Source organism: Gadus macrocephalus, chromosome 4 (genome assembly GCF_031168955.1).
Source record: "Gadus macrocephalus chromosome 4, ASM3116895v1".
NCBI lineage: Eukaryota > Metazoa > Chordata > Actinopteri > Gadiformes > Gadidae > Gadus > Gadus macrocephalus.
Window position 1 is genome coordinate 4,189,433 of NC_082385.1, and position 28,000 is coordinate 4,217,432.

A 28,000-nucleotide genomic window follows, 5' to 3' on the forward strand; every position below is an offset into this window, starting at 1 on the left:
GGTGCGTTAACGAGTAAACGGACCCTGCTCGTGCTCAGGTGTACCAATCCCTCCCCGCCCACCTGCTGTTCCCGCGGCGGTGCCTCGGCCACGCCCCCATCCCGGGGCCTCTCTGTTGGGAATGGAAGGCGGCCGCTCATTGGCTGTTTCGAACAGCGCAGCCACTCTCTCCAGCTCCACGCACAACATCACATTCCTCACAAGAGAGAGTCGACGTCCACGCTGGCGCTCTAGTCTGTATGGAGATATGAGTCCTCCTTGACCAACAAACAGCCCTGGACCAAAGAGAGGAAAGACACCAGAATAGAGACCAGAAGCGTCCTTTTCCTGCAACCTTTTTTCTTCTCGGAGCCTGCAAGCCCCGGTGAGTTAAAAACTTTTGGTTCCTACGTGTCAAGTCCTCCTGACTTCCCCATCTCTCTGCTCCACGAGGATCGGGGAGCCTCGTGGATCACGGCGGGTAGGTTGATTCACATCTGTAGATGAAAGCAGCAGATCCACGTTGTCTGGTACTCCACCAACCGGACCATCAGGTCCTCCAGTTTTCCTCGATTGTCTGTTCTCCACCCTTTGACTCTGAGGAAGCGCGTCGCTGTGTTGCCTGGCGAGCTGCCTTGGAGACCGAGAAACGCACTGTAATTGTGGGAGAGCTTTTCTAACACTTGTCGAACTCTGCTTATCTTTTGAATTTGATTTGATCTATGTATGGCGAATCTTTGACTTGAGTGTGTTAGCATATTGCGTTGGCTCGATTTAGATGTACACTTTAATCATGCGTTTAATACAGATGCATGGCATGTAGGCCCGCTATTTTGCACCCGTTTAAATGTTGCTCAATCGGTTCTGGTATTGCTAGAATATACTGGCAGGCCCATGCCTGCATCGGCATACTTAAAAACTAACTTTTTCCAGTATGAAAAACGTCGTACAATGCAATGCAACATTAACTGTCCAGTATGAAGGGTAGAGTTTGGTGTGTGTGGAGTTACACTTTAACAGGCTGGGGTCAAAGGGTATATTGATGTTGACACTGCAACGGCCAAGGGTTCGCTCCCAGGCCGTTCCTTATCTGTGTCTATGCTAAGAGTTCCAGGCGTCCATGCAAATGTAGTTTTATGCTCCATGCCGTGTAATCAAGGCAGCCCATTGAATCAGGCAAGGATCCAAGAAACTTCAACTTTAGTGGGGGAAACCCCAGGAATAAAAAGAAGTATAGGGGTGAGCAGGTGCATCCTAGTGGGGACACACACACACACACACACACACACACACACACACACACACACACACACACACACACACACACACACACACACACACACACACACACACACACACACACACACACACACACACACACACACACACACACACACACAGGGATCTATGACTGACTTATTTCTGCAACCACAAACATCAATTTCCTCTTTTTGAATCGGATGTTGAAACTTGTAGTCGACGATTTATGAAAATAACTCATTGGTGATAAATTATATGTGGGCAATATGGAAACAAGTTAACAATGGGGACATATCCCAATATAACTTTGAGCTCCACATACTGTACAACCTCTTTCAGTATGTGATCAGACAAACTGTACACACAGAATACACTGAAACAAATGAATATTCCCCACTAATCCGCTGGAATGTCAGACAAAAGCAGAATGCAACCACACTCGCAAAAAACTAATCGCAGCAAATCCATTTTCCTTTCATGTCAAGGTGCTGCTGTTCAGAGATGAATCACAATAACAATTTGGGGAATGTCTGGGCAGAGTTTCGATCGCCCAGCCTATTTTCCTCGATTAACTGAATCCTGGTCGGTCTCGTCACGAAGCTGTCATGTGAAACTCTGCGGTACGGGAGAGTAGACCAGCTACAAAGACAGTGGGTGGGTTTCACATCTCACACAATGTCCGCACATTGCGGATTGTAATGCAGCGTATTCAGAGACACTCTGAAGTAGATGCAGGAAACGGGCTGTAAAGACTGAATGCCTTCCTTTTGCTTTTTTCCTCCACGTTTGAATGGCTCCATTGTCTGGTTCATAACTTCTTCACAGCCCTCGGATCTCTGCTGGGATGCAACAGATTTTCCACGGTCTTCGCCAGATTAGGGATTGTCCCCGGACACACACACATGGACACAAACACACACACGCACGCACACACATACACACACACAATCAAGGACCATTGTAGGTTTGACAGGGTTTGTTGTTGCAGACAACCGGTCAAAGATAAGCTCAGTTTGGTATTCTCCAGTAAGTGAAGATAAATGTATTCCCTAAAAACCGACTCCTCGCCTGAGACGAGGGCGTGCTAACTGGGCTTTTCGGAGGGACGTTTTTTAGCGACTTTAACGGTCACCGAGTTGAGGAAATGCCCGTTGATCTCTGAGACAAAGCCGACAGTAGTTTATTCATCAACGCCTGTGTGATGAATGAGAGCGTCGCATGACGGCCGGCCCAGGATTCCCACCTCCCTCGCCAAAGCCATCTGCCTAATATCTGGCATCAGGCCTCATATTTTGGGGGGTGCCCACCAAGTACCCCCCCCCCCCCACCAGTACACACACACACACACACACACACACACACACACACACACACACACACACACACACACACACACACACACACACACACACACACACACACACACACACACACACACACACACACACACACAAGGCTGAGCCAAATGATGCGAGGACCAGCTAGATGAGGGGGAGGGGGTCTTGGGGTAAAGTCCCATATGGGGCCGGAGGGGGTAGTTTGCGTGGCCGCAGGACAGCTGATAATGACATTGTGGATTACCCCCTCGTTTATGTAGGGTACAGCTTACCAGGGGCGACGGTCTGTTGTGGAGGGGGGAGGGTGGAGGGTGGTGGCTGGTGGTGTGAAGCAGACAGTCCAGTCTGACGGGCGGAGGAGCTTGTTTGGGGTGTTGTGTGGTTCCTTCGAGGGACGACGATGGGGGTTGTGGAGTGTTTTGGTTTCAAAATGTTTACCGTCAAAACGTCCGCAGAACCCTTTTTTGTAAATGCCCTCATCGTCTGTTTACTTTTCCTTTTGTTGTTGTTGTTTTTAAAAACAAACGAAGGAAATCTGAACATACAAGGACAAATCCGGCTCCAGAGTTTGGATAGTCAAAGTCTGGGCCTCTTTTCCCAGTCGGCCATCCCTTCCGTGCATACCTAGCGTTGTCCTAAAGCCTCCTGCTTTATGAGGGCCTGTCCCACTGTGATGATCCAGATTAGGGGGAAAGGTTGCTGTCACACCACCACCACCTCCATCTCTCCCAACTCACGCTAAAGCCCGGGATTATCATGCCGCAGAGCCCTCAAAACAATGCTTCCTGTAACCCCGACCTCTGACCCTGGAACTCACCTTGGGCCGACCTGCTGTCAGGTGTGGGTGGGTGGGGGGGGGCAGGTGTCCTAACAGTCTTCTCATCTGGAACGGCTTATCTCAAGTGTCCCTGCTGCCAATGGCCTCTGGTTGCATAGCAGCGCCCCTTCAAACCGTGTGTGTGTGTGTGTGTGTGTGTGTGTGTGTGTGTGTGTGTGTGTGTGTGTGTGTGTGTGTGTGTGTGTGTGTGTGTGTGTGTGTGTGTGTGTGTGTGTGTGTGTGTGTGTGTGTGTGTGTGTGTGTGTGTGTGTGGGGCTTTCTGGTGGCTTTTATATTAAAAGGTAATCCTTTTTTGATTGGACATCGAGAGACATGTCCACTCGAGTCTAGCAACGCTTTGTTTGAGTTTTGTTCTTAGTTGTGTTTGATCGGCAGCCAGTACAAATTTGGCGTGTTTGGGTAAATCAATAGAGAGGTTTGTCATGGAGTCAGGGCCGAGGCCAGAGGGGGGGGGGGGGGGGGGGGGGGGGGTTAGGGCTGTGGCTGTGGATCTCAGAGTATTTCTCTTGGCCCTTGAGGGCCAACCGCCTGGCATCCCGTTTCAGTCGGTCCCACAGGCCCCAGCATGACGCAGAGATTCCCTCAGTCCAAGGTCTGAACCGGAACGTTCTGCCGTTACTCTTTAAATTCACGTGCAGCGTGACATCATTCCGGAATATTCAAACCGCCCTCTTTGGTTCCTAAGCAACAACAACAACAACATAAACTGCCGGTTTGGGTGTAAGTGTGCAGTTTGTTTCTTTGAACATTTGAGGTGTGTGTGTGTGTGTGTGTGTGTGTGTGTGTGTGTGTGTGTGTGTGTGTGTGTGTGTGTGTGTGTGTGTGTGTGTGTGTGTGTGTGTGTGTGTGTGTGTGTGTGTGTGTGTGTGTGTGTGTGTGTGTGTGTGGTGTCCCAGACAACTCAAGAGGGTGCTGCTTTTCCAACAGCCGGGTCGGAGAGGAGGATTCTGCGGTGAAATCTCTGTACGTTCAGCTACGTGGCATGAATGAATGAATTCTGCTGATTCGTGCACTGTCCGATGACTGGCAGGTTTACAGAGTGTGTCCTTCAACTACTGTCATTATAAAAAAAATAAAGAGTCAAGGTTAGAACGTGTTTAAGGTGTTTCATATCCAGTATGGCTAATTGTTGCTAAGTCAGGTCAAATGACAAATCTTCATTTTGAAGTGTCATCGATTTCTAAAGGTCACGAATATCGCTCGCAAGAAGACGACCGTGTTCCCACCCTCCTCCAGTCGGCTTCCTGGTTTTCGTCAGGGGTCAGGATGAGGCGCCGCCGAACGGTTTCAGCGCTAGCACCACCTAGCATACGCGGACGCCCGCGTATGCTAGGTGGTGCTAGCGCTGAACGGTTTCAGCGCTAGCACCACCTAGCATACGCGGACGCCCGCGTCCCGACCCACCCCTTTTTTCCGGCAGGATTAGCGTCAACAAATCAAAATGGGATTGGCAGGTGACACTTCAGCCTTTAAGAGGGGCTTTGCTTCCTGTCTCTCACCTTTTTAAAGAGCGTATGCCCCCCCCCCCCCCCCCTCTATCTCTCTCTTGTAAAGGTCATGGGAGGGGAGGTCAGAGAAGACTATAGATGAGGTTTATCCCGGGTTAACGTTTTCTCTTTTGTTCCAACCGCGGAACCGTTGCAACTTAGCTGCATCTAGCTCACATGCTTTTATTTAAACCGGAGTGTTTGTTGACACGGTAACCGTTTAAACGGTAACGGTTACCCCGGCAACGGCCTGCCCCCCCCCCCCTCTCCCCTTCCCCTTGTCGGAATAGGCTGCATTCACGGAATCCTTCCTTCTAGGACGGGAAGCGTGCTGGCAACCTCCCATGTGATGAAGCCAGGGCCAAGTGGACTCTGTGATGAGGGGGGGGGGGGGAGTGATGGGTTAATTAAGCCGCGACACAAAAGGGGGCTCAGCAGGAGCAGTTTAAGGGAGGAGGTGGGCTGGTGGGGGGGGGGGGGGGAGTTCCCCCTTGGGGCCCATGGCGGCCATGTTGGGCAGCTGAGGACAATGTGAGGGGAGGGGGGGCCCCATACTGGCCCCTGCCGTTTGATTTTCCCCGAGACGTGCACTTATTTAAAACAAACACACCCCGAATGTCGATCTGACTCAGCCGGTTTTCTGTGTGCTAATTGTCCACCGAGGAATAAGCTTATGGTCGGCCTACGCATATATGTTTATTTAATTAAACAGCTCGATCGGTAACGGTTGCCTCGTCACGCACCGGGCCGAGGGCGAATCAGACCGGAGCATTATGTCATCATGCGCTCATCACCCTATTTTTATTCACTCGTTTGTACTTTTTTCCCTTTTTTCTGTTTCCCTGTACGCACGAGTGCTCACACATGTAGACCACCGTACGCCCCCCCCCCCCCCCACCGCTGACAGACCGTTGGCTCCGTGCACGGGGCGCGCACGTGCACAGTGTTGTGATGAGTGGTGTGAGGGGGGGGAGGAGGAGAGGGGGAGAGGGACGGAGCGTGGTATTGTCTGGAATAGAGCTGATCCTCTTAAATGATTAACAACACACACACACACACACACACACACACACACACACACACACACACACACACACACACACACACACACACACACACACACACACACACACACACACACACACACACACACACACACACAGAGAGTTATTGTTATGAATAGTCCCATGGGGTTTGTCAGCGGGCATCATCTTTTCATTAATATTATTACTTCATAATCTGCGTTTATTACGGTGGTCATGTTTTCCAAGAAGCCGTCAGCTGGTTTCCCACGTGCCATGTCGGGGGGAGGGATGGGGTGTGTATCGTCCGTGCTATGAACCGGGGGAGGGTGTCCGTAATGCTTGACGAGTATTGATCGCAGCGGGCATGATGGTTATTAATTGGTACCATACCGGCGCGTCCTGGAAGCGAGGATGAGGGAACCCGGGGTTTTGTGGCTCCGGTGTCGGTCGTGCGTTTGTGTCCGTCTCGCTGCCGCGTTAACCCCACTAAGCACGAACATTGTTCGCAGGGCCGTTGCCCGGCATCGAACCTCGTGCTTTATGAGGACGTTCTTCCTTCTGTGTGCGATGAGGTCTAGTGTCGGACGTGCAGTACTCGATAACTCTCGGAGTTCTGCTCGGGTTAACCAGAAGATCGTCCGATCTACAGCACGGACAATGTAGTTTGGTGTATTCACGACGAGTTTTTTCATTTTGTTTCTGTACAGAGCAAAATTAAACGTACGCCGTTAATCTGGGCCTGGGGGAGAAAAGTTTTGTAACCGAACAAGACTCTTATGGTTTACTCTATTCGTGACGTAGGAACCGACCAATCAGAGGAGGCCCTGGTCACATTGTTGGGGCCCCCATTGAGATCTTGAGAACATAATCCATAAACAAGGTGGATTGTTCTGGTTAACGGAGAGCAGTGTGTGGGAGGGGGATGGAAAGTGGGTTAGAGGACTCTACTGTATAATTCTCTCCAGAGAATGTGCTGCGTGTGTTCGCTGCCCTTTTTCCTTTCTCGAAAACAACGAAGGGTCCACATCCACCATCAAGTGTGTGTGTGTGTGTGTGTGTGTGTGTGTGTGTGTGTGTGTGTGTGTGTGTGTGTGTGTGTGTGTGTGTGTGTGTGTGTGTGTGTGTGTGTGTGTGTGTGTGTGTGTGTGTGTGTGTGTGTGTGTGTGTGTTGGATCCCCACTGGGAGCCTAGCTGTCAGGCTGGGGGCCCAACAGATGTGGCCCTCCTGTGTGTTCTGGTGCCAAGAAATGGGGGGCCCTTTCCAGTTTTTGCAGAGGATGACCTTTCTCTGCACAAAGCGCCTCCATGCTCTGCTGGAAACAACGGCCACGGAGGGATTGTCGATTGTCCTCCTGATTCTGAAACGCTCAATTCTTTGTCACTGAGTCATGTATCATGATTCGGGTTGTCACGGTGAGAGCTTTCAAAAAGTTTCGAAAGATGGGTCATATGTCGACCCAAGGAACTTTAGTTTGAAGTAAATGCTGAATGGAGTGCATTAATACAGCGCTTTCCTACCCAGCGGCCACTCAAAGCGCTTTACAACATTGCCACACATTAACACGCCACATTCACACACTGACGGCCGTGTCAGCCACACGGGGCGACAGCCAGCTCGTCGGGAGCAGTCAGGGTGAGGTGTCTTGCTCAGGGACACCTCGGGATCGAACCGGCAACCCTTCGTTCCCTAATCGACCGCTCCACCTCCTGAGCCACGCGCCCCGTGTTGTGTCTGTTTCCCCCGGACGTCACAACAACGGCGTGTTTGTTTGTTGTCCCTGACTTTCCCCTTTACTGTCCCCAGAGGGTCTCCAGTGACGAGGAGAGGAAGGGACAATCGCTAATGGCATTGAAAGCAACACTGGTGGGGCTCAACTGGCTGCTTATTGCTGTGTAGCACCACCACGACCATCGACAACTCATTGTGCTGTTTATTGGTGGGGGAGGGAACACCTTGTCGTCCCTCCTATCTCTCACAATTTAGTGTTTCAGCAGCGTTCTTAGTCGTTATTGTTTTTTGTGTTCATGCAAAGAGTGGGGGGGGGGGGGCCTTCATCGAGTTGGGGGTCCAGCCGTGTGGGTTGGTCAGATTAGGTGGTGGTGGTGGTGGTGGTGGGGTGACATGCCCCAGGCTGCCAAAACAATAGAGCCTTTGTGAGCACGACTGTGCGTGTGTGCCTGATGTGTGTGTGTGTGTGTGTGCGTGTGTGTGTGTGTGTGTGTGTGTTGCTCAGCAAACCGAAGCCACTTCATTAGTCTAGGCTCTCTCCCCCCCCAACCAACCTTCCCCCTCCTTTCCCTTCTTACACCCCCCCCCCCTTCCCCCCCTCTCTCCCCCATTCTCCAATCATTCGCACCCTCTCTGTCTCTCACACACACACACACACACACACACTCGAGCACAGGGCTCTCTCGGGCAGATGCCGCTGAAGCTGGTCTGCGTACGTTAGCACCGCGGCGGTCCGTAGCGCTGCAGTAGAAGGGATGGGGGTTCAGGGAAGTGGAGCCCGCGCAGGAGAAGGAATAAGTTAAGTCTGCGACGGCGTTGTCATGGTTCCATGTTTGCGGCGTCAAGGGTAAGTCTGCGTCCCGGGGATGGCTCTCCTGAGCATCGTGCTCTCGCTCTCTGTCGGTATCTCTCTTTCGGTCTCTGTCGGTCTCTCTCTGTGTGTCGTCTCTCTCTCTCCCTCTCTCTCTCTCCCTCTCTCTCTCTCCCTCTCTGTATGCGTGGTCCGTTCTGCACTCTGTTAAGTCTGTCCCATCCTCCCTACTCTTCATGTTTGTCTCTCTCTGTGTGTGTCTCTCTGTCCCCCTCTGCATCTTATTATCTTGTCTGTTTGTCTTTCATCCATGCTGTTTGTCCCGTCCTCCTGTCTTACATGCGTCCAGTCCTGGGACAGTGCTGAGTCACCCCCCCCCCACCCACACACCCACCCACCCTCTCAGACCCTGGACGGACGGCTTCGCAGAGCTGAGACCAGCAGCTGTGTGTGTGTGTGTATGTGTTTCATTGAGATGCCGACAGGAGCCTAGGCAAGGCTGCACTGCGTTGTTTACTGCAAGGTCTTTCTACGGCATGCCTTCAGCGCAGAAGTTTCGAATGCCTGCTTTGAAACGGGGTGAGGGGGGCATAAGATTCTTATTCTTTTGGAATGGCATTTCCTGGGTGTGTTTGACAAAGCATTGTGTGCACCTCTGCCAAGAAATGCCCGGAGCGTTGCCTCAGCTGTGTGGGTGAAATCACCAATGTCATTAGCATCTAGACGCTGGGGATTGCATCTCCCCCTTCCACACACACACACACACACACACACACACACACACACACACACACACACACACACACACACACACACACACACACACACACACACACACACACACACACACACACACACACACACACCCCAACCATCCTTGGGGACGGTTCAACATGGGGCCAATCATTCATCCCGATGTGGGAAGGGGGGGGCGGTGACGGGTTAGTGGATCGCTGGCCAGTCGTGGGTCTTCCTGGTCCAGGCAGCACGCTCAGTTCAGACCCCCTAGGAAGAGAAGAGGCCTGTGTGTGTGTTTTATTCCTATTCACCCGGCGGGCTGTGGGATCGCGTCCAGCCCCGGTGCCTTTTGAGTCCACATCCTGCGTCACATTTCTGCCTCGTCATCGTTCCCCCGAAACGGAAAGCGTGCGGGCGGTCGCTGTCATCCTAACGAAGGGAGGAGCGGGACGACAGCCGGTTTAACGGAGCCACGGTCTGCCTCGTCTCCGCTGGGACCCATTGCACCAGTGTGGGGATGTCAAAGACGGTGTGTGTGTGTGTGTGTGTGTGTGTGTGTGTGTGTGTGTGTGTGTGTGTGTCTTTATATATATATCGACTGGAGATTATTCCCCTCTCTGAAATGCTCAGGTGGTAGTTCTGCAGTATACTGCAGTGTTTTTGTTTCACTTTAGTTTTCTAACTGGGATGGGCAACATGATTCTCTCATCAGATTTCACCCCAGTTACCGGATCCATCTTTAATTTGGTCCTGGGAGATCTTGGTATGCGTGAATATTAATACCAACACTTAATCAGTGAACACATCCTGCTACACCACTGTGGTTACCAGCAAAGAACTACAAAGCGGTTTGAGTGAATTTGGTCTCGAGCCCTTGAGAGATGATGGAGCTGAAACATTTATTGCTTTTTGATGAAAATGTTCTAATGCCGTGCTTTTGTCTTCTTCTAAATCACAGAATGAAGAAGTGACCCACCGGTGATCGCACTCATGGCTGTGCAAACTGGCCTGCAGGTATGTCGGTCCTCCCTTAACACGTCTGAGCTGAACTCTGGCAGCGGGAGGCTGAGGGATGTTAGGACGTAACGCCCCCTGGGTTCAGAATAACTCACCCATCCCCTCCTCCCACACTCCCATGACACCGCCCTCCCCTCCACCTCCTTCTCCTCCACCCCCCCACCTCTCTCTCTCCTCTACCCCCATCTCCCTCTCCTCCATCTTCTCCACACGTGTGTGTGTGTGTGTGTGTGTGTGTGTGTGTGTGTGTGTGTGTGTGTGTGTGTGTGTGTGTGTGTGTGTGTGTGTGTGTGTGTGTGTGTGTGTGTGTGTGTGTGTGTGTGTGTGTGTGTGTGTGTGTGTGTGTGTGTGTAATCAGTGATGGCACATCTGTTGTGGAACGTTCTGTATCCAGAAGATGACTTGGACGTCCTTCCCTGTTTCCATCGGTCCGTCTCCCCCTCAAGGGAAGGTCTTCTGGAGGTTCTTGAAGGCCAAACTTTGGACTCTTTCCCCACCAACCCTTTTAGCCAACAACAATGAACCCATAGCATCGCATGGCTAGCTAGCACAGCTAAATGTTTGGTCACTTTGGCAGAAGCAACTCAAATCCGTCTAGTCTCTATTCACATCAAAATCAAAGTCAGCTTTATTGTCAATTCCCCAACATGTGCAAGAGAAATAGAGGAATCAAATTTATTTTGTCTCTGACCCATGGTGCAATAAGGAGAAAAGGATCAAATGAGCTCAAATGGAATAAAGTAAGTAATATTTACGATAAATAAATTCTAAATACTGTAAAATAGTTCTGAAAAGTGCAAAGGTAGGCAAAACCAAACGTTACAAATATAGTTAAAAAAAGTGAAGCTCCAGGGACTTTTACAGCTAGGTAACCGGGCGTGGCAGGATATTAAAAGACAGGACAAACCCTTCATGTCCCCTTAATGTCCCGCTTTAGGCGGTAAACACGCCCTGTTCCAAGCCAGGCGAGGGCTCAGATATCAGACCTCTCGATCTCTCTCCCTCTCGATTCCCCTCTCATCACGACACGGTGACCTGGACCTCAGCATCAATAACTGTCCTCCCCTCCTCGCCAAAGAGGGGGGGGGATCGGGTTTCTATGCGTAAACAAGAACCGACCGTGACCCTCCTCCCAGATCCCCAGCCGACGGTTTCACTTCCTGCGTCACAAACCTTTTTTTAAAACATCTTCCTTTAACTGGTAAAGACGATCCAGCTGGGCCAGAAGACGGTGTCTCCGGGCTGGGTAGGGAAAGGGCCTTTGGGGCTTAATGTCCTCCTGATGGACCGTGGAAGTCGACGCACTGCGTGGATGCTGGCGTACAACTGCGTACGTTCACATGCGATTGTTCTATAGTTATTCGACATCACATGTTCACACACACCATTGAGAATGAGAGAACGGTCTTTCAACGCAGTTTCTGACATCAAATTAATTGTATAGATCGTTAGAGAGCTCACCCCCCCCCCCCTGTAATTAAAACCCGGGTTTGGTGTCTGATCTGGGACCAGAACTGCTTGGTAAACGGGTTGAATCATTTGGATTATTCCATGTGATGCAAAGTCCCATTGCTCCGGAAAAGGGGTGTAGTGCCCCCCCAAAAACAACCAGTCTGGAGCGGAGCCTGGGGAGCCCAACAGTGTGTGTGTGTGTGTGTGTGTGTGTGTGTGTGTGTGTGTGTGTGTGTGTGTGTGTGTGTGTGTGTGTGTGTGTGTGTGTGTGTGTGTGTGTGTGTGTGTGTGTGTGTGTGTGTGTTGAGTAATCCCCAGTGGTATGGCGATCTATTCTGATCGGCGGTGTCTTTACGTAACTTAACGCAGTGCTGCCTTATTGTCTAATTAGCTGGATGAGGAGAAGGACATGCGCTACACTGCGGACCCTGTGTTATGTAAGGTGTTCAGCTTGTGTGTAGAGCAGGCTCCCCCTGCTTTGAAGTACCCCCCCCCCCCCCCAACATGATTTAGAGGCTTGAGACACCGATCTCTCAGCCCAGCTTTTTCTCAGGGGTTCAAAGTTCAGCCTATTGGGGTCGGGGTTTTGGGTAAACTTCCTGGGGGACTTCAATGTGCATTCTTTCAGAGAGAAGAGCTATGCAAATATAGACAGAAGAGGAGAGGAACACACACAAAGGCTTAAGCTTATAACTAAAGGTTTTCTATATTGTTTCAATGTGTATATTTATCGATATATATATCTATAGTTTTATATCTATATACATGTATAAACAACTAGAAAGGAGCCTCAATAGTGTTTTTCTTTAATAATCCTTTTAAAGGCATCTAAAATCTTCATCTCAAATACGTTTAGAACAATGCCGAGATAACGAAGCACACATCTGTTCTCCATCCATACGACTGAGCGGACGTTTCCCTCTTGAACCTTCGGGAGGTTTCAACATGGTAAACAACACACACGCATAGTGTTAGACTGAAGGGCAGAACACCAGACTGAACATAGGGCAGAACACCAGACTGAACGTAGGGCAGGACACCAGACTGAACATAGGGCAGAACACCAGACTGAACATAGGGCAGGACACCAGACTGAACATAGGGCAGGACACCAGACTGAACATAGGGCAGGACACCAGACTGAACATAGGGCAGGACACCAGACTGAACATAGGGCAGGACACCAGACTGAACGTAGGGCAGGACACCAGACTGAACGTAGGGCAGGACACCAGACTGAACGTAGGGCAGGACACCAGACTGAACGTAGGGCAGGACACCAGACTGAACATAGGGCAGGACACCAGACTGAACGTAGGGCAGGACACCAGACTGAACGTAGGGCAGGACACCAGACTGAACGTAGGGCAGGACACCAGACTGAACGTAGGGCAGGACACCAGACTGAACATAGGGCAGGACACCAGACTGAACATAGGGCAGGACACCAGACTGAACATAGGGCAGGACACCAGACTGAACATAGGGCAGGACACCAGACTGAACATAGGGCAGGACACCAGACTGAACGTAGGGCAGGACACCAGACCGAACGTAGGGCAGGACACCAGACTGAACGTAGGGCAGAACACCAGACTGAACATAGGGCAGGACACCAGACTGAACGTAGGGCAGGACACCAGACTGAACGTAGGGCAGGACACCAGACTGAACGTAGGGCAGGACACCAGACTGAACGTAGGGCAGGACACCAGACTGAACGCCACCCTCCAACCCTTCATTCGGCGTTGTGGCGTGGGCTCCTAGAATGTCACCTCCCCAGCCTCCAGCGCCGGGCCTCGCTGTTCCCTGGAACAATACGAGCCTATGTGGAGGTTCACCACCACCCACCACCCCCCCACTGCAGCAGATTTGTGTCTGACATGGGGCAATACACTCGCGGATTAGGGCGGAGGAAATATCTGAGGCTTAAAGACCCCCCCCCTCCCTCGTCGTAGAAACAACAGATCTGCGCCGGGCTCCGACAGCTGATCCGTTCCTTCCCTTTTTTCCTCCTCGAGGAGCGAGTTATGCAACATCTGGTTCTGGGTTTTCCAGCTGCCGCTGAAACAACAGCCCTCCTCTCTCTCCCGGCGGGACGGGGCTGTCCGGGATGGGTCGGGATCATTCCTTCCATCTGGGAAACAAAACAGAAAACAAAAACGGAATAATCTCGTGGATGTTAATAAAAGATTAGCGTTTTTGTCGTCTCCGTTGGGTAGCAGCCCTGTCCCCCCCCCCATGAGGGGAAACGAGAATATCCAGGTCTCCTCCCTGTCGTGGACTTGTCTGGGGGGCAGTTCTCATGAGGGAGGGAGACGGGGGGAGACGGGGGGGGGGGGGGGGGGGAGAGAGGTCGAGACGAGGGCTGGGACCATGGCCGCCTTCCGGGGTTTTAACGCAGACGAGCGCTCGCTCTCTGGGTCTTGGGAGCGGTCTTCTGGTCTGAGGGTCTCTCTCTGGGGTTTTTGGAGTGCTCTCTGGGGGTCCGAGGAGCGCTCTCTAGCCCCAGGTGCTCCAGACCTCGACTGGGTGTTCTCCAGCTCCGCTCAGTTCCAGGAACTGCCCTTGGCCCTTCCATCGTGTGCGCTCATAGTTCTATCCTACACAGACGAGGGGGGGAAAACATCCTGTGAAAGCACTTGAATAGTAATGAATTACGAATTGAGGTTTCCTCCCTTGGAAGAGGAGCGTTGGCGTACAGCGACCTGCTCCATTGGGGGGGATTTCTTTCCCCCCCAATCCTCCACCGGATTGGGGGGGAAAGAAATCCTGTAGAAACTAGTTCATCATAAATGAGCATTTTCGCTCAAATAGAAACCATCTTTCAAAGTGGAAGAAGTGGTTTAATGGTGGACTCTGTGGAGAAGGTTCTCCCAACGAGCTCGGATGTCCGTGTCGCGTGACGTTGACTCTCCACACATCGGTCCGGGCTGTGCTGTGGTTCGGCCCAGGCGTCTTCACAGGGTCACTGGGACACCGTGGGTGGTGGTGGTGGTGGTGGTGGTGGTGGGAGCTCCAGTGAAGCCTGAGGCAGTGGCAGGACATCCCTGCCTCATCGCTCTGCACGGAAGGCCTCTCTGGAAGTCCCCCACGTCACGTGACTCCCGCTCCGGTCAGGACCGGTTCTAGCCGCGAGTCTCACACACACACACACTCTCACAGCGGTGTCTCAGTGTTCCAGATGAGACGCACGCGGACACCGCTTCAGAACAGGGTGAGCCTCAACCGCAGCGGAACCAGGATGGGTCATGGCCATACCGGAACGTTCTTGGTTCCAATGGGTCCATTTGACCCTCCGTTTAAATCAAAGTTCTCCTAGTGTCGAGGTGCCCCTGAGCAAGGCACTTCACCCTAACTGCTCCAGACGAGCTGGCTGTTGCCTTGCATGGTTGACTCTGGCGTCTGTGTCTGTGTGTCTGTGTGTGTGTGTGTGTGTGTGTGTGTGTGTGTGTGTGTGTACGTGTGTGTGTACCGTTCCATCCCCTCCTCCCACTCCCATCACAATTCCCTCTCCTCTGGTCCACCCTCATCTCCTCTTCCCTCACCCCCGTCTCCCTCTCCTCCACCTCGTCCACCCCCACCTCCCTCACCTCCATCTCCTCCATCTCCTCCGCCACTTTAAGTCTCTTCGGATTAAAGCCAAGCTCAATGCACTAAATGTATGTGTTGACATGTCTCACCCCCCCCCCCCCAGGCGTGGTTCGGCGAGCGTTTCGACGCGCCCCTCCACTGCCCCCGCAGCCCCCTGGCCCAGCGCCACGGCCCCGGCCTGGCCGACGTCTTCCAGTACGACCAGTGGCTGGCCGTCAGACACGAGGCCACCCTGGTGCCCATGCAGGAGGACCTCGCCATCTGGCTCAGCGGCATGCTGGGTAAGTTTGGTTGAACACGAAAGTTGGGTCTTTTTGTGAATTGTTTGTTTGAACGGGCCATTCCCCGTCTTCAACCCCCTTTTCCTCCCTCTCTTCAGCTCCCTTCGGTGGGGGAGGGTGGTGGGGGAGAGAGAGGGAGGGGGAGGGAGGGAGAGAAGGAAAGGGAGGCGGTGGAGTCAATCACATGATATCAACCTCGAGTCGTTTCGAGGCGTGTTGTCTACATGGTTGGCAGGTTCAGGGGATCCACGACCTATCTTCAGTTCTAAACATTAGACAAAGATTGACATAACGCCTTGCCCTTCCATGACACCACGTGGAAGAACGCCCTGTTGGCAAGCTTGAAAACACGCGAGGATGTAGAAAATTTCCCGTGGATCAGGCGTCGGTGGGGCGCACACACAAAACACGCTGAAAAGAAATTCCCCCACTCCATTGCTGCGCCGTGCCATTATACTGGGGGAGGGCATTGTACTGGGAGAGGTTATTGTCCAGGGCCACACAATGCTCCTGTGACGGCTCCGGCGAAACCAAAGGAGACTGAGAAACGGCCCCCGCATTGTCCAGCAAACTCTTTGCTTTGCTGTGAGCGCTTTATTAAACACAAAAACACAAACACGGGACGTGAGTGAGCCGTGAGCTCCGCTCCTCGACCCCCGCTTGATCACGGCGTTCTGCTCTTCGCGTGAAGACGGCGTAGTTCTGTCGGACCAGGGGCCGTGAAGCGGTCGTGGGCGGACAGTGTTGTGCCCCCCCCCCCCCCCCCCCCCCGGCGGGGAGGCCTCTCTCTCCGGGATGCGATCAACGCACCTTTTGTCCGGACCCCTTTGTCCCCGCGCCGCGGCGGTGATTGTGGGGTGGTGACCGGGGGAAGGCAGGGAGGGGGGCGTCGTCTTACAGAAGGGCCCGGGGATGACGGTGGTGGCCCTCAATGTGTGGTCTTGGGGGGGGGGGGATAGGAAGGATAGGGGGGTCATACGGGGGTCACGCGCTGAATGACGAGCGGTGTGGATGTCTTTGGAGTGTGTGGAAGTGATTCCTGGCACATTTCCTAAACCTTCAAGGGTGGTGCGTGCGAATACCGCCGCGGACGGCCGGCAGGCATTAACACGACGCTGTTGGCATGAGGGTTGTATTCACTCAGTCATTCAGCGGCGGGCGTGTGGAGGGAGCTGGATGGATAATGCGCTGATGATGCAGATTGTGTTTTATGCTCGAGTCTCATGGTTCTCATGCACTCGTATCCATGGCAATGGCCCGCAGTCAAACGAGCGCACGAGAACCATGAGACTCAGTCATAGCACCGTCGGATCATAACCGCGTGGGCTGAGGGGACGGGATGCCACAGATGAGCGCGTTGAGATGTTCTTGTTCTTTGTGGTTCTGTGTTGAGGTGATGTGGTTCTGTGCTGATGTTCTTGTTCTCTGTGGTTCTGTGTGGAGATGTTCTGGTTCTGTTCAGGAGCTTGTTGAGATTTTCTGGTTCTGTGGGGTTCCAGGGGTTCAGTTCTGTATGGTTTGGTGTTGATGTTGTGGTTCTGTGTTGAGAGGTTCCAGTTCTGTGTTGAGAGGTTCTGGTTCTGTGTTGAGAGGTTCCGGTTCTGTGTTGAGAGGTTCCAGCTCTGTGTTGAGAGGTTCCAGTTCTGTGTTGAGAGGTTCCGGTTCTGTGTTATGTTCCAGTTCTGTGTTGAGAGGTTCCGGTTCTGTGTTGAGAGGTTCCGGCTCTGTGTTGAGAGGTTCTGGTTCTGTGTTGAGAGGTTCCAGTTCTGTGTTGAGAGGTTCCGGTTCTGTGTTGAGAGGTTCCGGTTCTGTGTTGAGAGGTTCCAGTTCTGTGTTGAGAGGTTCTGGTTCTGTGTTGAGAGGTTCTGGTTCTGTGTTGAGAGGTTCCAGCTCTGTGTTGAGAGGTTCCAGCTCTGTGTTGAGAGGTTCCAGCTCTGTGTTGAGAGGTTCCAGCTCTGTGTTGAGAGGTTCCAGCTCTGTGTTGAGAGGTTCCAGTTCTGTGTTGAGAGGTTCCGGTTCTGTGTTATGTTCCAGTTCTGTGTTGAGAGGTTCCGGTTCTGTGTTGAGAGGTTCCAGCTCTGTGTTGAGAGGTTCTGGTTCTGTGTTGAGAGGTTCCGGTTCTGTGTTGAGAGGTTCCGGTTCTGTGTTATGTTCCAGTTCTGTGTTGAGAGGTTCCGGTTCTGTGTTGAGAGGTTCCGGTTCTGTGTTGAGAGGTTCCGGTTCTGTGTTGAGAGGTTCCAGTTCTGTGTTGAGAGGTTCTGGTTCTGTGTTGAGAGGTTCCAGCTCTGTGTTGAGAGGTTCCAGCTCTGTGTTGAGAGGTTCCAGCTCTGTGTTGAGAGGTTCCAGCTCTGTGTTGAGAGGTTCTGGTTCTCTGTGTTGAGAGGTTCCAGCTCTGTGTTGAGAGGTTCCAGCTCTGTGTTTTGAGGTTCTGGTTCTCTGTGTTGAGAGGTTCCAGCTCTGTGTTGAGAGGTTCCAGCTCTGTGTTTTGAGGTTCTGGTTCTCTGTGGTTCCAGGCGCGGAGGTGCGGGCCGAGTTCTTCATGGAGGAGCTGAACAACGGCGTGCGGCTGTGTCAGCTGATCGGCGCGCTGAGGGAGAGGATGGCCCAGAGCTGTCCTGCTGAGCTCTCCAAGGTGGGACACCGTCTGGGGCGGGGGCGGGGGGGGGGTCCTGCTCACTGGGGGGCGTCCTACTTAGTGGGGGGCGGGGGGCTGAAGTAATGGCAGACTGCAGCAGCTAATTCTCACTCTATATTCTGCGTCACTTGGTTCATCCATCTCTCTGATCCAATCACCTCCGTCCACCTGACTTTATTCATTCCATTCCCAATACTTCTTATTCCGATAAGAATAATTATATCATTAACGCCATTCATTCTAATTATTCTTATTAACGCGTTTTAATTCTCTAATTACTGCCGTCCGTCCCTCGTCGAGTCCCTCCTCTGGGGTCTCGTTCCCGTCTGTTGGGCGGGGATCCGACCTGACGACCCTTTTGTGTTCCCGTTGCCATGGCAGCTGTTCCCCTCGCAGAAGGTGACCTTCAAGCGGGACGCGTCGCCGGGCTCCTTCTTCGCCAGGGACAACACGGCCAACTTCCTGGGCTGGTGCCGCAGCGTCGGCGTGGAGGAGACCTACCTGTTCGAGTCCGAGGGCCTGGGTACGTTCCAGTCCGGCGGTTTGGGGGTCGGCACCGGGGCACCGGGTCAATGCTACTGTCAGGGAAGTGTCTGTTTAGAAGAGGAAATGGGATTGGTCTGAGGACCCCGCCCGAAACACATTTTCTGATCAATGTCTGAGATCATAAGATACACTTCTGATCAATATCTGATAAGGACATCCACTTCTGGTCAATACAGCCCCTTCTGATCAATATCTGATAATTACATCCACTTCTGATCAATACAGCCCTTTCTGATCAATATCTGATCATTACATCCACTTCTGGTCAATACAGCCCCTTCTGATCAATATCTGATCATTCCATCCACTTCTGGTCAATACAGCCCCTTCTGATCAATATCTGATCATTCCATCCACTTCTGGTCAATACAGCCCCTTCTGATCAATATCTGATCATTCCATCCACTTCTGGTCAATACAACCCCTTCTGATCAATATCTGATCATTCCATCCACTTCTGGTCAATACAGCCCCTTCTGATCAATATCTGATCATTCCATCCACTTCTGGTCAATACAACCCCTTCTGATCAATATCTGATCATTACATCCACTTCTGGTCAATACGGCCACTTTTGATCAATATCTGGTCATTGCCGCCCCTTCTGATCAACCCAGCCCGTTGTGATCAGGCTCTGAGCTCATGACCAGGTACATCGGTCGTGTCTGTTGTCTCGGGTCATGAATCAGCGTTCCTATATAGGTGCTGGTGTCCTGCAGGGCCGGGCCAACCAGGCCAGGCTGTGGTGTCTGTGGTGTCTGGTGTGTCTGGTGTCTGTTGTGAAATACGAGCGCTGCTTTACAAACACCCAGGGGAGAACGCCTGTTATCAAACCCTGGCTCACAGCAAGGACCTATATACAACTTTATAATAGTACTATACAAACGATTCAACTATGGCTCACAGCAAGGACCTATATACAACTTTATAATAATACAATGCAAACTATGCAGTTATACAACTATGGCACAGATCAAAGACCTATATACAACTTTAGAACAATACGATACAAACCATGCAGTAATAAAACTATATAAATATCCAACTATATAGCTATACAACGATATAAATATAAAACTATCTAAATATAAAACTATAAATCTAAGACTAAATATGGTTATACAGTACAACTATAAAAAATATCCAACAACATAAATATATAACTACATAGATATCCAACTACATAGATATCGATCGAACTACATAGATATCGAACTACATAGATATCCAACTATGTAAGTATACAACTATAAGGTTAGAGATCTACACAACTATACAGTTCTACACAACTTTGCAAATATACAGTTATACAATTATGCAACCATACAGTCCTACACAACTATACAGCTATACAAATACCCCCCTCTGCATTAAGCCCGTTTGTTATTTGTTAAACACAGAGCTAAAGAGCGTTAAACACAGAGCCCATAAATATAACTGCATTCCGTTCGGTGTTCACTTTAATCCAGAGCATTTTACAACACAGTCATGCATACATTGTTGGCCAATGCTACCCCAGTGGGAATCGAACCCTAACCCCGGCTGTGTGAACAGATGCAGAGGCAACAGAGCCAACCCCCCCCCCCCCCCCCCCCCCTTGCCTCCTAATTAGACCAGAATCCAAAAGACTGCTCAGCAAATACATTTGAAGTACACGGGCAAAATAGCTAAAAGCTTTTTTAATTGCCGTTTCGATGGAGGACTAATTAGCTTAATTAGAAGCGTTGTTGGATCTCCAAGTCTCATGAGATTGGGAGGGTGGGGCCCCCCATGGAGAAGGTTGTCAGAGCTTCAGGTCTAGCAGGATCTTAGTGGAGGGTTTAGAGTTGGCGTTGTCAACATGCTCTCATTACCAGTAGTGGCTCTGAGGCGAGGGGGGATTCATGTGATGTTAAGTCGTCGGGACCCGACCTGCCGTCCAATGGGAACGGAGTACTCGTGCTACATAGCTGGAGTCTGGACTTTACCCTCTGGACATGTATTTGCAGTATCTTTGTATTTTTCTCAGGATTTCGACGTAACCCGATTTATTTTCCTGGGAATAATTAACATTGGCTTGATTGGGGCTCTTGCGTTCCGTCATCTGACCCCCTTCTACCCAATCACCTTGCTTCTTTCTGCCCATAGTGGTGTAAAGGAACGTTGAGATGGACACGGGCTGATGATATGCGCTATACTGATCCACGCAGACCAATATCAACAGTACTTTATTTAGAGACGCATCGGTGATAATGATTCCAGTTTGAGTTTCCGGTGCTGCTGACCAATCACATTCTGTGAAGTCTGGAAGGATTTCTGATAATGTAGCTTCATGGAGATGCATTTAATTACCAACGAATGTTTCGGAAAATAGCAATATTTGGATGAACAAACGGAGTACATTATCTTAATTGAAAGTGGAACAAGTTGGGTTTATCTCAACACTGGCCTGGGAACGCCTCGGGATCCCCCCGTCAGAGTTGGTCAATGTGGCCCGGGAAAGGGAAGTCTGGGGCCCCCTGCTTGAGCTGCTCCCCCCGCGACCCGACCCCGGATAAGCGGATGACGATGAGGATGAGGACAAGTTGGGTTTGTAGCCATATCTGTTATCAATGCACATGTTCTCCAGCTGTATTGCAGTGTTTCCTGCAGTTTAGTTTATTAATCAGTCAGGGACCACACAGCAAAACATGAGTCTCTTAGGTGTAGCTGCAGGCTAATCTCCCTCTGCACGCACTGCAGAGGAAGCCGGGTTCCTGTCTCCTGTAGGAAGTGTCTCTGACGCTCTCCTCCTCTCTCTTTCTCTCCTCCTCCCTCTGTCTCTCCGCTCTCTCTCTCCCCCCTCTCTCTCTAGTTCTGCACAAGGAACCGCGCCAAGTGTGTCTCTGCCTGCTGGCTATCGGCCGCATCGTGTCCAGGTACGTCGCCATACTTTGCACTTTGCTTCCTCTCGTCTTAACAGGAAGGCAGCTTCTCTTCACGATAAGATTAGGAGACCTTTCTGTGCGGGTTAGGGTGGATATGTTGATCCCATGACTCGAACGCACGTTGTTTTGAGTCGAGGTAGCCTGATTACACCAGAGAATTATAAAGCCCTGTTCTGAGTGGACAAGAGTCCCGTTGTTCAAATGAGTCACGACGAGGTTGTTCGAGTTGTTCACTGGTAGTGGAGGAGGTGTGACGCACACACACGCACGCACAAACGTACAGACGTACACACACCGACTGACTGACTGTAGCCTAGAATTATAATATAAGCATTATGTAAATTAAATATATTCTTGATAACAATGACACACCGTTAGACCCCTCCCCCCGACCCAGTAGTTTGTTCACCGTACCACCAGAGGTCTGACTGTGTCCCGTCCCCCCCAGTAGTTTGTTCACCGTACCACCAGAGGTCTGACTGTGTCCCGTCCCCCCCAGTAGTTTGTTCACCGTACCACCAGAGGTCTGACTGTGTGTCCCCCCCCCCCCAGTAGTTTGTTCACCATACCACCAGAGGTCTGACTGTGTGTCCCCCCCCCCCCAGTAGTTTGTTCACCATACCACCAGAGGTCTGACTGCGTCCCCCCGTCCCCCCCCTCAGGTACGGCGTGGAGCCCCCCGTCCTGGTGAAGCTGGAGAAGGAGATCGAGCTGGAGGAGACCCTGCTGAGGAACCAGGCCCCCCCCAAGGCCGTCAAGACCTTCAGCGTGTGCTGCCAGCACGGGGGTCTCTACCAGCCCGGGGTACGTTGGCCCGACGGAGACGATCGCTGACAAAACCGTCACGCTCCTACTATGTTTGTTATTTATTTATTTTAGTTTTTAATCACGTTTTCTTTTCCTCCTTCCTTTTTTTGGTGGCCATTCTTTTTATTGTTCAAACTGCCAGCTGAGGAGGTTTCATGTGATTTATCTTTGTGGTCGTATGTTCTAAACCTCCGTTCTGTCTTTCACACGGCGTGATAACTTTATCGCTACGGAAAATTCCGACCAATTTCAACAAAATTCTCTTCAACTGTCTTTCGTGTCGGGGCGGCCATTTTAACCCCAACTGCCGTCCGCGACGGCTGTTCGTGACGCTCCCATTGTGGTCGAGGGCAGCTGCGTTCCCGCTCTTTTATACATCGGTTGTTGTTCTTTTTCCCGCCCTGGCGGCGGGGCGTTGTGTAACGGCCCTCGCTCCAGCGCGCCCGGTCCGTACGCGGGGTCCGGACCCACGTGTGACCTAGTTGAGGTTAGCCTCGTTAGCCCCCGAGGCTAGGTGACGCAACATGGCCGTCCGTGTGCTGCTGCACTCAAAGACCTGTGACTCCCTTTCTTCTTTTCTGCACACATATGCCCCCCCCCCCCCCCCCCCCAACTTAAAGTGCACTGAGCCGTGAGCCTAATGATGTCATCCCACCGTCGTCCCCCCGTCCCACCACAGCTGTGCTCAGGAAGTTTACTTCACGTGTTAGACCAACCGGTAACAACACGATATTAATGTTAATATTATGCGTCTTTATGATTCGATGTGATGCCGGCAGGGTTTTTCCATCGACGTACGCGTCCTCGTGGGAAGTGTCGTCAGACCCACCGATCAACATTATGATACGTTAACATGTTGAGGAGAGGGCGGCGTGGGCCCGGTGCCCGCGCAGCGTCCTGGTGTGAAACGTAGCCCGCAGGGATCAATGTTTGCTTGTTCGTCCGTTTCTCGGAATGATCGATCGGAATTGTTCTCTTTCTCTCTCTCTGTGGGGGAGAGGTCTTATGTAATCTCCTACGTCTCTCCATCCCTCTTTTTTTTTCCACTGGCAATCGTTTCGTTTCTCTTTCACTGCTGTCCCTCTCACTCACTCTCTCCGAGTCTCCCTCACTCACCCTCTCACTCTCTTTCTCTCTCTCGCCCTCTCACTTTCACTTTCACTCTTGGGCCCAATCCCATTTCTACCCCTTACCCCTTCCCCTTACCCCTTCAAAACAAGGGGGAGGGGCAAGGGGAAGGGGTAAGGGGTAGAAATGGGATTGGGCCTCAACCTCTCTCACTTTCACCCCCCCCCCCCTCACTCTCCCGGTGCCTGTATGTCTGTCCCTCCCTCCCTCCCTCCCTCCCTCCCTCCCTCCCTCCCTCCCTCCGTCCGTCCGTCCCTCCCTCCGTCTGTCTGTCTCCATCACTCATCCTCTCTGTGTCTCTCATCAGGACCACGGGCTGGACGACCCCCCCTGTGACTGCGCCAACAGGGTGTCCATCGAGTATCTGTCGGAGGGCCGCTACAGGCTGGGGGAGAAGACCCTCTTCATCAGGGTGGGACACACGCGTACCCCCTCGGACACCTCCCTGACAACGTCCCCCACACCCCCTCACCCCCTCACCATACGCAGTGGTCGTCTGTTTTACTACGGACACACGAGTCATAACGGACGTGCAGCGCACCACTGTATCCTACTATGTGTAGGATACTATGTGTACAGTCTATAGTGGAGTATATTCTACACAAGTACACACACTAAACTCCTGTGATTCAAGATGAGGTCACTCCATAATGGGGTCCTAACGGCGTCATAACATGTATATATAGATGTACTGTATGAAGATTAGATTGATGGATGGAGACAGACAGTCTCTCCCTCTCAGTCCATTTTAAAACACGCTTTGGCATGACTAACGTACACTGACATCGCCAAACACTAAGGGTTATGTAAGTAGTAAAACAAGAAGGGAAAATCAACTCACTCTCTCTCTCTCTCTCCGCCCTCTCCCTCCCCTCTCTCGCCCTCTCCCTCCCCCTCTCCCTCCCCCTCTCCCTCCCCTCTCTCGCCCTCTCCCTCCCCCTCCAGATGCTACATGGGAAGCATGTGATGGTGCGCGTGGGGGGCGGCTGGGACACCCTGAGGGGCTTCCTGCTGAAGTACGACCCCCTGCGGACCCTCCAGTTCACCACGCTGGAGCAGAAGATCCTGGCCTTCCAGAAGGGCCCGCCCGGCGTGGGCGGCCATCGCCACGGCAACGGGGCCCACCACCTGCCCCCTCCGCCGCCCCCGGACATGGACCCCCTGGCGGCCGTGGACGACCTCGTCTCGTCCTCCTCCTCTTCGTCGTCGTCGTCCTCCTCGTCTTCGTCACTGTCGGCCCCCGCCAGCTGCCGCGCCCACACCCCGTCCCCCGCCTGCACCCCCACTCTGCCCCGGAAGGGCGGGGCCCCCCACGGCCGCAGGAACGCGGGGGCGGCCCACGCCCCGCCCCCCAGGAAGCCCACGCAGCTGCCCCTGTCCACCACCCCCAAGGGCCCCGCCCTCGCCAAGGGCCCCGCCTCCCTGCCGGCCACGCCCCTCACCCCGGGCTCCTCGAGGCAGACCCCCAGTCCCACCGCGGGGCCCCAGGGGGCCCGGGCCCAGCGCCGGGCGGGGACCCCCTCCACGGTGCCGGCCCCTCCCCCCATCCCCTCCTCCTCCTCCTCCTCCTCCTCTTCGTCCTCCAAGCTGAAGCTGAGGGCGGGGCCCCGCGGTGGCCCCGCCCAGCCCCGGAGCCCCGTCTGCCCCGAGCCGTCCCGCAAATGCCCCAAACCCTCCACCCCCACCGGGCCGCCGCCCCCCGTCATCGTCTGCCCCCCGACTCCTCAAGGGCCCGCCCCCGGCCCCGCCCCCGCCCCTGGGGGCAAGGACGCGCGGCCCCCCACGGGCGCCAGCCAGCGCTCCCGCCTCACCACGCGGAGGCCCGCCTCCCCGTCCGCACGCCACCGCCTGGAGGCGGTCCGCAGGGCCCGCGCCGGCCCCCGCAAGGCGGCGGCGACCGCCAGCCCCGCCCCCAGAGCGGGAGGGGCGCTGGTGGTCCCGCAGGTCAGAACTCGGACCCCCGGCCCGCGGGCTCGCTCCCCGATGCCGGCGGCGTCCAAAGCCCCCCCCTCGCTCGTCAAGGGCGCCGGCCTGGCCACGCCCACCCGTCCGGTCACGCCCACCCGCCCGGTCACGCCCACTGGTCGGGTCACGCCCACCGGCATGGCCACACCCACCTGTCTGGTCACGCCCACCTGTCTGGTCACGCCCACTAGTCGGGTCACGCCCACTGGCCGGGTCACGCCCACCGGCATGGCCACACCCACTGGTCTGACCACGCCCACCACCCGGGTCACGCCCACTGTTCTGGTCACGCCCACCAGCCTGGCCATGCCCACCAGCCTGGCCACACCCACGCCGACCCTCCCCCTAGCGAACGCTCCTGGGCCGGTCTCCAAGGGCCCGGTCAAACCCGCACCGAAAGCCACGACGACGGCGAAGACCACGGCGAAGACCACGAAGGTCAACCGCAAGCAGGGGGTCCCGGCCAACCCCACCAACGCCAGGAAGGGGACCCCGATACCCGAGGACGCTTCGCCGAGGAACCCGGTTCCCAAGAAGACCGGTCCCACCACGGGCAAGACGGCCCCCCAGGGAAAGAGCAAACGCACCGACCCTTACTTTGAAATGGACACTAAGAAGAGCCAGAAACCGCCCGTCAAAACCCAAGCGCACGGGTAAAAGGAAGCGTGGCGGACCAGGACTCTTATTTTGAAAAGCGACGCGACGTCTTCGTGAGCAATAATAATAATAATACGGTTGGACTCCGCTCTGAGGAGAGAAGGCGTCGGAGACTGTTTCTGTAATTCTCTTTTACCAGCAGGCCTTTTTATAGATCAGCCTTTTAGAGCTTCCTCACATCTCCTATCAAACGGGGGAATGCAGCACTTAGCGGCCATGGAAACTGCGCCGTTACATTCTCTAAACGTGTCGACATTAATCCTTTTAATAATCAAAATGGTCGTCAAGTTTTGACAGGTTTAATTTTCGTTTTTTTTTTTTTTTACGTTTTGTGATTTTATTTCTGTTTTGGGAGATGCTTTTGTTATTTAATTCATTAACCAAAAAGGTCATGATTTTTGTATGTTGTCTGTTTTGACGTTAACTCTTTGACGATGAATTTAGGTCAGTGGAAATAACTGGTTAAACTCTTACCTTGCACAATGTTTACATTTAGCTGTTCAACTTTTATTTTTACTTTTGCTCTCCGATTTACTTTCCTCTGTGGATTCTTAAACTGTTACAGCCAATCCGTGGATGATGATATCTCATCATCATCATATCATCATTTTTAATGATGCATACCGCAGATCAGATCCAAGTTAGTTTAGCTGTAAATGCTTTTAAGATCCATCAATATAGATCAAGTATTCCACGGATTATCCGTTTTAAAGACGGGGAGAAGTGCTTCGTGTGTGTTAGTGTTATTGTTTTGCTGTGTGGAAAAGCCAGCAAAGAATATCCGTCAGTCATCATTCACAGAAGCAGGGATCTGGAACCAAAGTTTGGCAGACCGGCCGACTGGAACTGAATCCAAGCCCTGGGAAGTGGATCTAAGGCCCGGTTAGCTCGCCAGTGAGAACAAGCACTCCACTGGCAGAGTCCACCGGGCTTTGAGCGTCCGTCATGCGGGCTCTGAGCGTCCGTCATGCGGGCTCTGAGCGTCCGTCATGCGGGCTCTGAGCGTCCGTCATGCGGGCTCTGAGCGTCCGTCATTGCGGGCTTTGAGCGTCCGTCATGCGGGGCTATGAGCTTCTCATCAAGCGGGATCTGCTTGCTGTCGGCCTGAACCGCCAGTCGGAAGTAACCGGCCCGACCCCCTTCGTCGCGGCGTGCCTTTTTAACGAACGAACTCCTGCTCGTGTTTCACAGTGGGCGGCGTTGTAGAATGTATTGGGCGGGGTTTAAAGAGGGGTGGGGCTTGTTTTTGTTTTTATTCGAGTACATTGCACAGTGTAATACAAGCACTCGCTGTGACCTTTGACCTCCGTGCGGAGGACGGGTTCGCGGACGACCTTTTACTACTGATCCAACTGCAGCTTCCTTAAGTGCGGGGACTAATTGTTGTTTTGTGGGTTTCTAATTTTTTTGTTTTGTTGAACGTGAATCATAATTATAGATATTTTCATGTAGTGGATGTGTGTGTGTGTGTGTATGGATATGTTTAGGCCTACTGTATACGAGGAGTGAGGGTATTTCATTTTTGGCACTTTATGGAAAACGTGTGTTTGTCACATTTTGAATGTTTATTCTGTCTGTCCGTCTCAATCTCTCTTTCTGTGTCTCTCGACCTCTCTTGCTCTCTGTCAAAGTGACGTCATTTGATTAATAAATGAATGTTTAAAAACGACGTGAACGTATACTGATTATTTTAAATCATCTTCCAGATGAAGGCCTATTCTGAAAAAGGCTTTTTAAATCAAAACATTGTACAAACTTTCATTTGACACAACCTAACATGTAGCTTCGGTTAAATGATCCATTTGAAA

General features: G+C 52.6%; 1 protein-coding gene across 2 annotated transcripts; it reads left to right on the plus strand.

Annotated features, from left to right (window-relative positions):
* Nucleotides 1-139: 139 nt before the first annotated feature.
* gas2l3 (growth arrest-specific 2 like 3) lies at nt 140-27,861 on the plus strand. Of its 2 annotated transcripts, none has more exons than XM_060048686.1 (9): nt 140-364; nt 10,163-10,218; nt 15,371-15,548; nt 18,062-18,180; nt 18,565-18,706; nt 21,563-21,626; nt 22,298-22,439; nt 23,878-23,982; nt 24,516-27,861. In XM_060048686.1, the coding sequence occupies exons 2-9, from the start codon at nt 10,195-10,197 to the stop codon at nt 26,190-26,192; spliced, it is 2,451 nt and encodes an 816-aa protein (XP_059904669.1). In that variant the 5' UTR covers nt 140-364; nt 10,163-10,194; the 3' UTR covers nt 26,193-27,861. The 2 variants fall into 2 exon arrangements, with proteins under 2 accessions (XP_059904669.1, XP_059904670.1); XM_060048687.1 differs by lacking the exon at nt 140-364 and adding an exon at nt 7,981-8,502.
* Nucleotides 27,862-28,000: the final 139 nt, after the last annotated feature.

What these genes read in the sequence shown, in the direction of transcription:
- gas2l3 (XM_060048686.1), top strand. Translation starts at nt 10,195, where the DNA reads ATGGCTGTGCAAACTGGCCTGCAG. An exon ending in GTTCGAGTCCGAGGGCCTGG is followed by an intron (nt 18,707 to 21,562) that starts GTACGTTCCAGT and finishes CTCTCTCTCTAG; the next exon opens with TTCTGCACAAGGAACCGCGC. An exon ending in GGGGTCTCTACCAGCCCGGG is followed by an intron (nt 22,440 to 23,877) that starts GTACGTTGGCCC and finishes GTCTCTCATCAG; the next exon opens with GACCACGGGCTGGACGACCC.